General features: G+C 46.0%; 1 protein-coding gene across 1 annotated transcript in view; it reads left to right on the top strand.

The window, feature by feature from the left end:
* Positions 1 to 5,126: 5,126 nt before the first annotated feature.
* CDYL2 (chromodomain Y like 2) overlaps positions 5,127 to 12,897 on the top strand; it is a 203,296-nt gene continuing 195,525 nt past the window's right edge. The window contains exon 1 of the mRNA XM_028477544.1: positions 5,127 to 5,377. Within this exon, the coding sequence (XP_028333345.1) occupies positions 5,354 to 5,377 (24 nt within the window). The 5' untranslated portion in view covers positions 5,127 to 5,353. The remainder of the gene's footprint in view (positions 5,378 to 12,897) is intronic.

The following is a 12,897-nucleotide window of genomic DNA, read 5'->3' as shown; positions in this document are numbered from 1 at the left end:
CATATCATCCCCTTGTTCACAGCTTCCCCAATGACCTCTCATGTCACTGAGAGTGGAATCTCAATTCTTTACATGGCCTACAAGGTCCTATCTGTCTACCTGTCTATCTATCTATCTATCTATCTATCTATCTGGTGCTTGGTTAGCTCTCGTGCTGACCTCTACGTGTGCTCTTGGTCACTCAGCTTTAGCCACCTCGCTTCACGGCTGGACCCTGAACATACCAAGCTTCTTCAGCCCCAGGGCTTTGCCTTTGCTGTTTTCTCTCTCTGACATTCTCTGTCCTCTGATTTGATTTGTGTTCTCTCTCACTTTCTTTTGGGTTTCAGCTCAAATGTCATCACCTTAGTGAGATCTTAGCTAACCACCTTATCTAAACCAGTATGCTCTTCCAAGCATACACCCGTCTCAGTTCCTTTCTGTCTCTTTACCTGGCTTCATTTTTCTTTGTGGTTATCAGTCCGTGAAATAATATTACATACGTACGGCTTTTTTTTTTTTTTTTTTTTTTTTTTTTTTTTTTTTTTGCGGTGCGCGGGCCTCTCACTGCTGTGCATCAGCAGGCGGACTCTCAACCACTGCGCCACCGGGGAAGCCCTACATACGTATGTTGTTTTCTTGGTTTCTTCACTGTCTCCTCCACTGTACTGTAAGCTCCTTGAGGGCAGGGCATTATTAGTTTTGTTCAGTGAGAATAATAACTAACATGCTGTAGACACTGAATAAGTATGACTTTACTTCAATTACTATTGTTATTATCATTATTATTACCACTGAAGTAAAATGTTTTAAAATTAATGCTAAAAATAAAGTTTAGTTAGTAACAAGGGTTTCTATGTGGCTTGAAAACAATACTCAGTTTGAAGGTTTTATTTGATTTAATGACTTTCTACAGGAATCTTGAACATTCAAAGATATTAGTGACACATACAAGTTTGAAACTGGTAGTAGTAGTTGTAATATTAATTATAACAGATACCATTATTCAGCCATTATTAGTGGCAGGTGCCTTGCATGGATTATCTTATCTAATTCTCCCAAAACTCTATGGGTTATCTATCACCTCAATTTAAAGATGTAGTGTGGTGGTTTTAAAATATGTCCACAAATTCTTTGATGGTCCTCCCTTTAGAAGGTGGAAGCTAATTCATCTCTCCTTGAGTGTGGGCTCAGCTAAGCTGCTTCTGAATCCCTAACCTACAGAAACTGTGAGATAAGAAATACCTTTTTTTTTAAGCCACTAAGTTTTGGGGATTATTTATCGTGTAGCAATAAATAACAAATACTTTCGGAAATGGAAGGACAGAGAGGTTAAGTAAAGAGCGTCATAGCATACACCTGGCAGTGATGATGCAGGAATTGGAACCCAGGCGATCTGAATCTAGAGCAGAAATGTTCAACCACCCCACTACACAGGAGGTCAAGATCAGGTCTCAAGTGATATCAGAAGGAGAAGATTGCCGCTTTCTAATGTGGCAGTGGCTCTGTCAGGGCAGTGGATACAATCCATCCTTGGATATTAAACTGGCTGTTCTTGGTCTGTTGCAAGGCCATGTTCTAGGCAGCCATTGCCCTTGCTTCTAAGTTCCCTTTCTGCCCCAGGCTTGTTCTAGAATATAGTGAATATCTATCTTCCCAGCATCCATTCCCCCGTTCCTCTGGGCTTCTGTTCATCCTCAGTTCCAAGCAGGTAATGCTGGTAAAGCTGCCAGTCATTCCACTCTTCCTGCCCCATAGGTGGGCATGTGACTTAAGCTGAGCACTGTCAGTGATTGGCTACAGTAATTGGGCCAAGACAAGAACATATGATGTACATCAGCCAAGCAGAGCCTTCCCCTGGGATTTCGAAATACTCTATGAGGTCTCTAAGCTGGGATGATGTGAGCTGCCAGGTGCCATATTCTCAGATGCCAGGAGGAAGTCCACCTTCAACAGGAAAGGGTCCAGCATGGGATGGAGAGGCAGAGTGAGAGACTCCATTTTATATACTTTGAGACCTTGAATCCAGCGAACGCTGAGAGCAATTCCATCTTTTTCTAATCTACGTGAGTCAATAAATTCTCTCTTTGTTTTAAATTAGTTTGAGTTTCTATCAGCTGTCCTTGATTATGACTAGTATGAAGAGTCTATCCCACTTTGTGGAAGATAGTAGCTATCTTCCATTCTCCATGAGCAACAATGGTTGTATGTCATCCGAAGAACCTGGAGCGGCTCTGTCCATTGGTTGGGCTGACCTTCCCACAGAGGGTGAAGAACCTTCTCTTCATCCTTTAGGAAGCTTTTCCAGAAGTCAGCAATGGTCTGGGGGCAAGCTCAAAATAAGATGGTGTTATGCCAGATGGGGTGCTCAGCCACTCAGTTTAAAACCTTAGTCATCGCTGTATCCTTTCTTTCCTTAGTTGCTCACCCCCTCCCTCAATTCCGAACACACACACACACATCCTGTTAGTCATCAAGTCCTGTTGATGTGGTTCAAATACTTTATGGAAGTAGGTGGAGTAACCATAAGGAAAGTCTGTGGCCAGCGGGTTCTTCCTTCTGAATATCTTGTAAATCCAGTTTTTCTTCTTCATTTCTACCTCTACCACCGTGGTCCACTGCAACTGGTCTCCTTACCTCTAACCTCAACCCCTGCGGTCCATTTTTCATATTTCTTCTAGAATTTGTCTTCTAACACAACTTTTGATTGCCACATGCTTTTGATGGATTCAAAAATCTTCAACCAGTTTTCCACTGCGGACTAGCTAAATTGCAAGCTTCTTAGCTTGGTATTCAAGACTCCCCATGAACAGAGCCACATTCATTTTCCAATGTGCTGTGACTTCCACGAATCAATCTTCTAGTCTTCTAACGCCCATCCCATTGCAGCACTGCCTACCATCTACACTTACCTCTTTCTCCAAAGTCTCTCCTTTTCTATGAGTCTTCGAGGTCCATTACGACACTATCTCCTCCATAAAATACTCCCCGAGCATGCCAATCTGCAGTTAATATCTCCTTCTCTGAAGTCCGTAAACAATTGTTGTCTAGACGAAGGTTTTTTCAAACTGTGCTCACATCCCCGGGGAGTTCTTGGCCAGCACAAGTGAAGTTTTTGGTGTTTTTGTAAAACTACTGATTGTATATTCAAATTTGGCTGAGCGTATTATTTCCAAACCCAGTTTCTTTCTTGTTTTCTACTTCCAAATTACATCCTCATGCTATGGTGGTGCATATATTCCCAAGTACAAATTAAGGATCATTATAATTTGTTTTGTGACCTACAGATAGAGAACTGCTTATTATTAATATTATTATTTAAAACAATGCCCATGGGGAAAATATCAGTATGAAAAGGGAAGAGAACTGCTATGACAATCTCCACAGTTTCTAAACCAAATACAATTTCTTATTTATTTCCACACCCTCACCCTTCCCCCCATCATAGTAATATGGGATTTAAACTAGAAATTGGTATAAAATCTGTTGTATTGGCATAATCTACAAACATTCATGGTGTACCCACTCTGCCAGGAATAGGAATAGTGATCACATTGCCATGCTTGTGATACAAAGATAAACAAGCTGCTGCAGGAACAGTTTTCCAGATGGATTCAGTGTGGAAGGACATTCTAGGCAGAGGGAACAGCATATGCAAACTCCTGTGTCCTGGAATGAGCCAGACATGAAAACCCTGTGGTCCAGATTCTGTGGAATTTCTTTTAATTGAAAAATTTGGTGACTTTTAAAAACTTGATAATGTCTGGATTAAACCCTTCCTCTTGTTATAATTCCCCTTTGCCATCTCCCTCTCCATAAGGGCAGTTCAGGGTTCAAGTTCAGACACAAATAACTTTATGGAATTCTGCTGGGTTAGGCCACTTCATGTATACAGAGATCCTCTCTTCAATTCTCACATCACCTTAGGTGTGTGTTACCATCTCCAATTTAGAGATGAGGAAAGCAAGGCTCAGATGGGTAAAGTAACTTGTCCAAAGTCTCACAAATAGGAAAAGACGGAGGGAGGATGTGAGTTAAGTCCACATCACAGCTGGAGAAAGAGACCAACTGGGCATTTTTTGGGCTAGGATGAGGAAGACCTTTCTTCCAATTTCAGAACAGCCTGCCTTCCCAGGTCCTCAGTCAACTGTATCTTTAAACAGAAAGGTGACCACTTGTCCACAATGAAGTAGGAAGAGATAACTTAAGAACTCGTTTGGATTTCAGAGTCCCTCCAGCTCTGGAGCCTATCACATAGTAGGAGCTCCTTTTGGCTGAGCGATTGAATCCGTCTCACACGCGCGTGGTTCATCTCTCCACTTGGATTCAAACTCCCTTGTGGGCAGAGTCCCCGTCGTGCCTACCAGGGACACGGTGCAGTTGGGTAGACGTTGGAAGATGTTTGTTGAATAATGGATAAGTGAATGAATGGGGGCTGGGGGTGTTTGAGGGAAGGCCACGCCCGGCTCTAAAGACTTTCCAGGGTTGACCGGGGTGCAGTCCTGGCTCTCTCGGGAGCCTCTGGATGGGCCATTGCGTTCCTCCTCCTGTGGCCTCCACATCTCACTAACCAGACTGGAGGGAGGGGCTATGCAGCTAGGGAGGGGCCGCGTCTCCCCGGGCGGCGCCCACTCCCTCGCGGGGGTTGGGGGCGAGAGGGGAGGCCCCCGGGCCGGCCGAGCCTGCCGGCGGCCCCTTCCCCGCCGCGCCCCGAAGCCCTCTACCTGCCTCCGGCCGCCCCTTCGCAGCCGGGGCCGGGTGCGCCCGGCGGGTACCTGGCCCGCCACCCCCGGGGGGCCCCGCCGGCCGCCTCCGGGGCTGGCCCGGGGCGGCGGGGCGGGCCCGGGCGCTCCCCGGCTCCGGGACTGGTCCCCCGGGGCGCGGCCGGGCAGCCGCCCCCGCCCCCCCCGCCCGGGGGGCCGGGCCGGGCTCCCGGGGGGCGGGGACTCGCCCAGTGGCAGCAGCGTCCGGGCCGGCGGCGGGCGCGGGGCGGCTTCCTGCAGGCGGCGCCGGGGCGAGCCGTTGCCCGCCGCAGCCACCGCCGCCGGGTCGCCGGGTCGTGGGGGCCGCGGCGCTCGGGCCGCGTCTGTGCCTCCCGGGCGCGCTGCGCGGCCGTCGCTGCTGCCCGCGCTCGTGCCGCCGCCGCCGCCGCTGCCGGTTACGCCAGCCCCGCCGCCGCCCGCTCTGATTCTGCGCATAGGCAGCCCCCAAGCCTGTCATTCTGCAAAAACACAGTTTACTCAACACACCACACACACACTCACACACACACGCGCGCACACACACACGCGCACACTGCCCCCCTCGCGCACACGCACGGAGGGCGCGAGCGAGCAGACGCGCACACCCGGCGAGCCAAGTTCCGCAGCCTGGCATGGCTTCTGGGGACCTTTACGAGGTACGGGGACGTGGGTGCGCGGGCCGGCCCCAGCCCGCGGGCGGCGGGCGGCGGGCGGACGGCGGGGACCGGGCCGGGGCCGGGGCCAGGCGCGAGCCGGAGTTGCCGAGCCCGCGGCGGCGGCGGCGGCGGCGGCCGGAGGGCGGCGGGGGCCGGGCGCGCCTCCCGCCCGCCGCCCGCCCGCCCTCCCGCGGCGCCCGCGCCCGCTCCCTCTTTCTCTTTCTCTCGCACACACACTCTCTTACTCCATCTACTTTGCGGCCTTGGAGGGGAAGGAGGAAGCCGGGCGGAGCCGGGGCGGGGGAGGTAGCGGTCCCGGGGAGGTGTTTCTCGCCCGACGAGCCGCCTCGAGTGCAGAAAGTACAGGTAAAAGTCGGCGCCGGACGTGCCGGGAATGTGGGGGGCCGCGCGGCGGCCGGCGGGAGTGAGGGGCCGGGGGTGCGCGGCCCGGGCTGGGCCGGGGGCGCGGGAGGGGATGGGGGCGGGCCGACGGAGCGGAGCCCGGCCGGGCCGAGGCGGGGTCCTGGGGGGGCGGCCGCGGAGGGGGCGGCCGGGTGGGGAGTTCGGGAGGCACCCGCCAAACCGCTCCCCGGGGCCACCAGGCCAACTCCCCCTTCCTCCCACCTGCTGCCCCCGCCACCGGCTCGAGGCTGGGGCGTGGGGGCGGTCCTTGCGGGTGTCGTGCTCACTGGGGGCGAGAGGGGGCGCTGTAGAGGGCCTTCGGTGGAAGGAAGAGCACATGGAAGGCGGAGGTGGGTGGTAGCACGTTGCTAGAGGACATGGGATGTGAGCCCAGCTTCCAACGCTCTACGTCACCCTCGGTGGATACCTGTTTCCAGGTCCACACAGGTTAGTGGCCAGCATCGGATAATTTGAAAGCGTCTCAAAAGTGCTCAAGGAGGACATTAGTCTGGCATCTTTGAGACAGCGGAGAAATAGCCGTGGCCTCCGGGAGCTAGGTTTTACTAGCTCTGGACACAACAGCTACTGCTTTTGGATTCCCGACAAGTGGACAAAACAAGAAGCAACCCCCTTTCCCTGGGGAGAATGCCCGAAAGAGCTGTTGGCCCCAAGAGAAGGTTCAGGATAAGGAAGCTAAGAGACCTGCCATCTTCAACCCGAAGGCTAGCTGATCCTCCAAGAAGCAAGTCAGAGTTCAGCCTGGACCTGGACTCCCCTGCACATAAATCGATTAACACTAGCCCTGGTTCTCAAGGCTTTTGGTTAAATTGAGATAAGCACCCCAAGGGGTGGAATTAGCCTTCTGGGTAGGAGGCCACAGGGTGATTCACCCACAGTGAGCTTTTTCCTCTGGGCTTTCTGGACAGCTGAAGCTTTTTCAGATGGTGGATTTGCTGGCAGGTGTGAGAGAGCAAGAGTGGAGAACAGGCAAGGTAGCATCTCAGCTTCCTGTGCGTCCAGGGTCTTTTGGATGGTTCTGGACTTGGTGAGGCCCTGCCAACAACCAGCACTAGCTTAGCAAGCTTGTGTTTGTGAGCCACCTTGGAAGCAGAACCTCCAGCCCCAGTCGAGCATTCAGATGACCACAGCGCTGGTGAACCTATTGACTGAAACCCCATGTTATTTGCTGGGGCTGAACCATCCAGATAAGATGTTCCTGGGTTCCTTGAAAGAATGATGCAAGTTGACCTCTTCTCTACCCTACTGCCTTCCTCGTCCCTGTGCTGACAGAGAAGGTGAAGTTGGGTAGAGACCTGGTGAAGAACTTTGGCAGATTGTGCGCAGTAGTTGAAGCACAATAAAATGGGATGTTTGAGCTTCCCAAAGTGTAACCAGCACTATTAGGACATTGGCCCAAAGTAGATATTGTTCAGGGGCAAAGCTCATCTCGCTGGGAGTATGGATTTTTCTACCCATTGATCTTGAGTCATCTTAGAGCTGCTGACCTTGCCTGGTGAAAAGCTGCATCGAGAGGGAATTAAGAGGACATTTTAGGAGCTGTCAGTATTTCTCCATTTAAAGTTTGGAACTTATGAACCTTCTGGGGATAATTTCTTGTTTAATGATATCTGAAATGCCCTCCTTAACATGGGTAATTATAGTTGCCAGATGAGTCTGTTAAGAGGGGAGTTTTCACACCTGCCTTGGAAGTATCTTAGCACCTCACCGAGTTCTTATTGAAGTTCAATAAACAAGACAATAATAATAATTACTTCTGTGATAGTAGGTAATTGTACTAGATGTAAAATAGTTTTCCTGTGGCTGATTATTTGCACAGTCTTTACTAAAAGGGCTAAATTGCATTACGAGTATATAACCAATGTCAACATTTTTATAGCCTGTGTCTACATTACATAACACATACTGAGGAATTTAATTTGTTGACCAAATTTAGCTTTAAAAACAATTAAGAAGGGCTAACTGTACATTAGCATATATATTTGTAAAACTGTTGTGTGTGTGTAAAAAATAGGATATTGATTTAAGGACAAATCTTGGAATATCTAGTACATTGCTTGACCTTTAAAGAAAAAAAAAAGAGGAAAACTGATACCATTCTCAATTATGATATTACTTTAATTAAATATTATACTCAATGGTATGTAAAATGGCTTCTTGTAACCTCTGACCAAGAACCCACATTTTGAGTGGGCCACAACTATTACATTTGTAATTGATTGATTTCACCTGTGTGTCTGCTGACCCTATCCTTGACCTTTTACGGTGAAGATGTGATTTGGATTGTAGAGATTCTTCAACTTCTCTTTGGTGCTTCAGACAATGAAATTGTGAAGAGTAAACCTTCCCTGAGTAGCATCTTTTAAGGAATAGGTGCTAATTTTAAAGACGCCAACAAATGACAACTTCGTTTATGTAATGGCACTCTTCAGTCGTAATGAAGAAATATGGAATCAAGCTCAGTTTCCGAAATTTTGGTTCTCGATCGATTATTTCTCTTATAGCAGAGTTCTCATCGTCGTCTGGTATATTATAGCCATCACCTATAGGAAGGTGATCTTAAATATGGGTTGAGCATTTTAAAATCAGATAATCTAGATGCAAAATGAAATTCCGTATCCAGATGCTCTGGTCTACATTTTGTTAAACGTAAGAGTCATAAAATGGTAATCTGTGAGCCACGTCTAGGCTATCTGTGTGTTTTGCCTCACCTTGATGGCAGATAAGAGAATTGGCTTTGAATACCTCTAGATGGGGCATGTGATGTCTAGTTTCTAATTGTCCCAGTGCTCCCTCTTAGCAGGTACCCTTTCTGCTTCACTCTTAAATTACTTATCTGGCTCCAGTAGGCATTAGAGTTTGTAGCCGCAGGATGCTCGTCAGCATTCGCTAAGGTGCTTGGATATCAGGAAGACATATTCAGTGGAATAAGGAGCCCAGTTGTCTCGTCCATCTCTGTGTCCTTGCACATTCAAGTACTTGTTCACTGAATCACTGAACAGAAGACTGACTTAAGTATAGATAAAGTACCTTGTCTGACCTTGTTATGCTTGTGTTGAGCGCTACTCTCTGTTCTCTTTTCTACTCTGGCTTGTGGTCTCTCCGTGGTGGTAATACCATGCGTAGGGGTGGCTCTCAGTTCTCTCTGAAAGGAAGTGTGTCTGAGTCGCCTTCCAGAGAGCTAGACGGTTATTCACTAAAAGATGCGTTCATTGAATGGATCTAAGCTTCAACCATGTGGCTTTCCCTGTGGCTGTTGGGTGGCATTTTATACTCTCTCCCGTGTGATTAGCTGACATTATGGAGGAGGTCTCCACTTGGTTGGCAGAAATGTTCAGAGAGAATGCTGTATGTCTATAGAGAAGGTCAGTAGTGGCCAAGTTGAAATTTATCGAGGTGGACTTAGCAGTGTCAGTTCCTGATGTTTGTCAACATTCTGTTGATTTATATTTCCAAAGTTCTATCTTAAAAGGATCAAATGTGCCATGTGTTTTTTTTGGGGGGGGGATTGATATGCATGCATGTATCCATATCTAATAAATACGTATGTGTTTATATCATACGTATATAATATATACATATATATGTTTATATAATACGTGCATAATGTGTATATATATTAAAAAATACTGCTTTCATTTCATTCCAAATAAAATAAATAACAATAATAATAGGATTTTAGTTTTGCTGAGAGAAATTTACTCTAGTTAAAAATTGATGCTGCTAGCACAGGGAGATCAGCTCGGTGCTTTGTGACCACCTAGAGGGGTGGGATAGGGAGGGTGGGAGGGAGATGCAAGAGGGAAGAGATATGGGAACATATGTATATGTATAACTGATTCACTTTGTTATACAGCAGAAACTAACACGCCATTGTAAAACAATTATACTCCAATAAAGATGTTAAAAAAAAATCGATGCTGCTGCAGTGATGAACACTGGTGTCTCCGCCATAGCGCTACATATGCACCCTGCGTCCTGCAAAATCACGCACTGAAAATAACAGGCTTATGGGAAAAACAGGATTGAGGCCGACTGCTGAAAACATTTGGAACTTCGTAACCAGGAATAAAAACAAAACCAAATCTAATAAAAATACAGCTCAGTTAAATCTCCACCTGGCTGGTGTTTGCCCTCACCAGGTCAGTCCATCCTTTACAGCCTTCAAATTGGGCTTGTGCTTCTTTCTTCTCTCTGTAGATCACAGACGTCATTCTCTTCTAATAGAGACCATTTTCACTGAAATTAAATCTGGCCCAGAGCGTAGCCCTCTGCATACATCTGTATAGGGAGAAATCTTTCTGTAGCTTCTTCATCTGTAATTTGCAGCATTGCTAGGCAAGTTAAGATGGTGGAAAGGTAGTAGTGCTTGATGCCACGATCGGCCCCTACTCGTATTAAAGGAAGGCACTTGAGTGCGTTTCCAGCTTTGTTCTAAGGTCTTCAGACATCTTTGTCTTTCTCTTTGCTTGTGAGAGCTCTTTCCTATGATGGCTTCAAAATATTAACAAACTATGAAAATCACATAAGAATCAACACAACTTGTTATATTGGCATATTCTCCTACTTACCACTCGTGTCTGAGGTGTAGTCACAGAACAAAGGGTCAGTGATAAAACTTCTTGAATCTCTGTACCAGTATTTGCAGAGGCACATATCATCAAAGAAAATATATCGGATGAGTTGAATTGATTTCTTGGCACATGGTAGGCACCTGAGGAATATTGAATGGGTGTATGATTCTCCCAGCTTTTGAAAGTTATTTTAAATTATCCCATGTGGGTAGATATCAGCTTGTCTTCAAGTAGTATAGACTTTTATGTGAAGTCATTCCTCATCACATAAGATCATTTCTTCAGGGGCTTAAACTGTCCTTGAAAGGAGTTTATATGGCTTCTTGCAGCCTGAGCAGTTGATAAGGGATGGTTCAGGCATGGTAATTAGCAAAGATCTTACGTATTGGAGACACATTTAGCTTCCAAAGGTGTGGGTCCTTTTTGGCATCTCTTGGATGGTGAAGAGAGGTGTAGATGTGGCTGAATTCCTAGCACCATCATTCATTTGCTCATTTCACATAAATAGAACACCAAATATATCCCAGGCACTATACTAGGGAAACATGAGATTGTGCTCCCTGGACCTATGGTCTAGTGCAAGACATAGTTAAGAAAGTAGGCAGTTTGCAGTGCTGTGGGAAGAGTGTTAGTACAGGGCAAGATCGGGTTCTCTAGGACCATATGGAGAACTTTGAACTAGGAAATGAGCATGATCAGGTTTGCAGGACTTATCAAGAATATTTATCTTTTCTGTTTTTGAAAGCAATTTATATTTATTGTTGCATCTTGGAAAAATACAAGCATAAAAAATTATAATACCTAAGGTAACTTATTATACATTTAGCGTACACTTGATGTTTATTAAATACTAATGTCTGAATTAATTAAAATGATAGCTTTCTTGGTGTAGATACAAATATAAGAGTGAAATTACTTTCTGTACATATTTATGTAATTAAAATATCAAATTGGAACATAGGGTACATATTGTTTTATAACCCTTTTTTATATATGTATACATATGTACGTACATACATATGTATACAAAATGAGGATTTCCTTCTATCTTAAAATATTACTCTACATTGTGATTTTTAATGACAGGCCAATTTTCACTTGAATAGATGCACTATTTTGTGTATAACTGATTCCCTGTTGGACATCTAGATAGATTTTTTTCCATTTATAAATCATTGAAATATTGCTGTTTTTAACCTCCATGAACATAATTATTTGTCTTCCTATCTTATTATTTTCCTGAGGATACATTCTGAGAAGTGAAATTTCTAGGTTGAAGAATGCTAACATTTTTAACACTGTTGATACATAATCTTAGATTGCCCCTCAGAAGTGGACAGTGGATTAGTTTGGAGGAAGACTACAAGTACGGTGACCAGTTAACATGCTCGTTCAGTAATTGAAACAACTGACATTGGTGACTTGAACCAAAGGAGTGGTAGTAGAGGTGGAGAGAAATGGTTAGAATTGAAAGATTTAAAAAGAATCGACATAATTTGGTATACCAGTCAGGATTTTGTTTAGCTGCTTACAATAGAAAATGTACAGTAACAGTGGCTTAAACAAGGTTTATTTTCTTACACGAAATAAACTTGGAGTTAGGCAGTCCAGGGTTAGTGTGATGCTCCATGAACTTCTCAGGGTATGAGGCTCCTTCTGTCTCTTTCATCTTCAGCTGTGGCTTCTACCCTTAAGGTCACTGCTTGATCTAAGGTGGCCATGGAGCTCTAGCCATCTTTTGTGTAAGAGGTTGGAGGAAACAGGAGGGAGGGAGGGGCAAAAGTTGAGTCATCCTCTGTAAACAGCTGCTGGAAGTTCCATGCAGTCCTGCTTTCATCTCATTGGCCTGAATAATTATATGGTCACACCTAGCTGCAAAGGAGGCTGGAAAATATGATTTTCAGCTCTACTCTCCTCTTCCCTGCTCAAGTAAGACTTGATTGACAGTGTGTAGGAACTGAGGGAAAGGCAGGAGTTGTGGGATAACTTCGTGGTTTCTGTTTTGGTCCATTAGGTGGATGGTGGAACCAGTCATGGAGGTAGAGACCCAAGGAAGAAGCATTGAGTGGAGGAAGTGGGGACGGTGGAAAGGACAATGAGTTCAGAGTGTTTGTGGGACATCCAGGTACAGATGTTCATAGCAGTAGGTCATGTGAGCCTGAGACTCAAAAGCATTATCTGTCATGGAGATAGAGATTGGAAATCATTAGTGTATAGATTATAATGAAAGCCAAAGGACAGGGTATAAACACGAGGAGGGTCCGATGGAGGAGGACTGGAGAAAGTGGACGTTTACAGGATGGAAGAAGAGAAAGAAGATCAGATTTACAAGGAATAGCAAGAGAGGTAGAAGGAAAAACAAGAGACTTTGCTGTTATGGAAGGCAGTGGAAAAATGCATTTCATGAAAGAAGGGTCAGCAGGGTCCTTTGGGTGTAATAACCAGTAAGTCATTGGTAACCTTAAGGGGCATCTATTCCATAGAGTGTGCTGGTGGGAGGGCTTGATTGCAGTGTGACAGTGAACG

This window comes from Physeter macrocephalus, chromosome 17 (genome assembly GCF_002837175.3).
Source record: "Physeter macrocephalus isolate SW-GA chromosome 17, ASM283717v5, whole genome shotgun sequence".
In the NCBI taxonomy this organism is placed as follows: domain Eukaryota; kingdom Metazoa; phylum Chordata; class Mammalia; order Artiodactyla; family Physeteridae; genus Physeter; species Physeter macrocephalus.
This window is presented reverse-complemented; position numbering and strand designations above follow the sequence as displayed.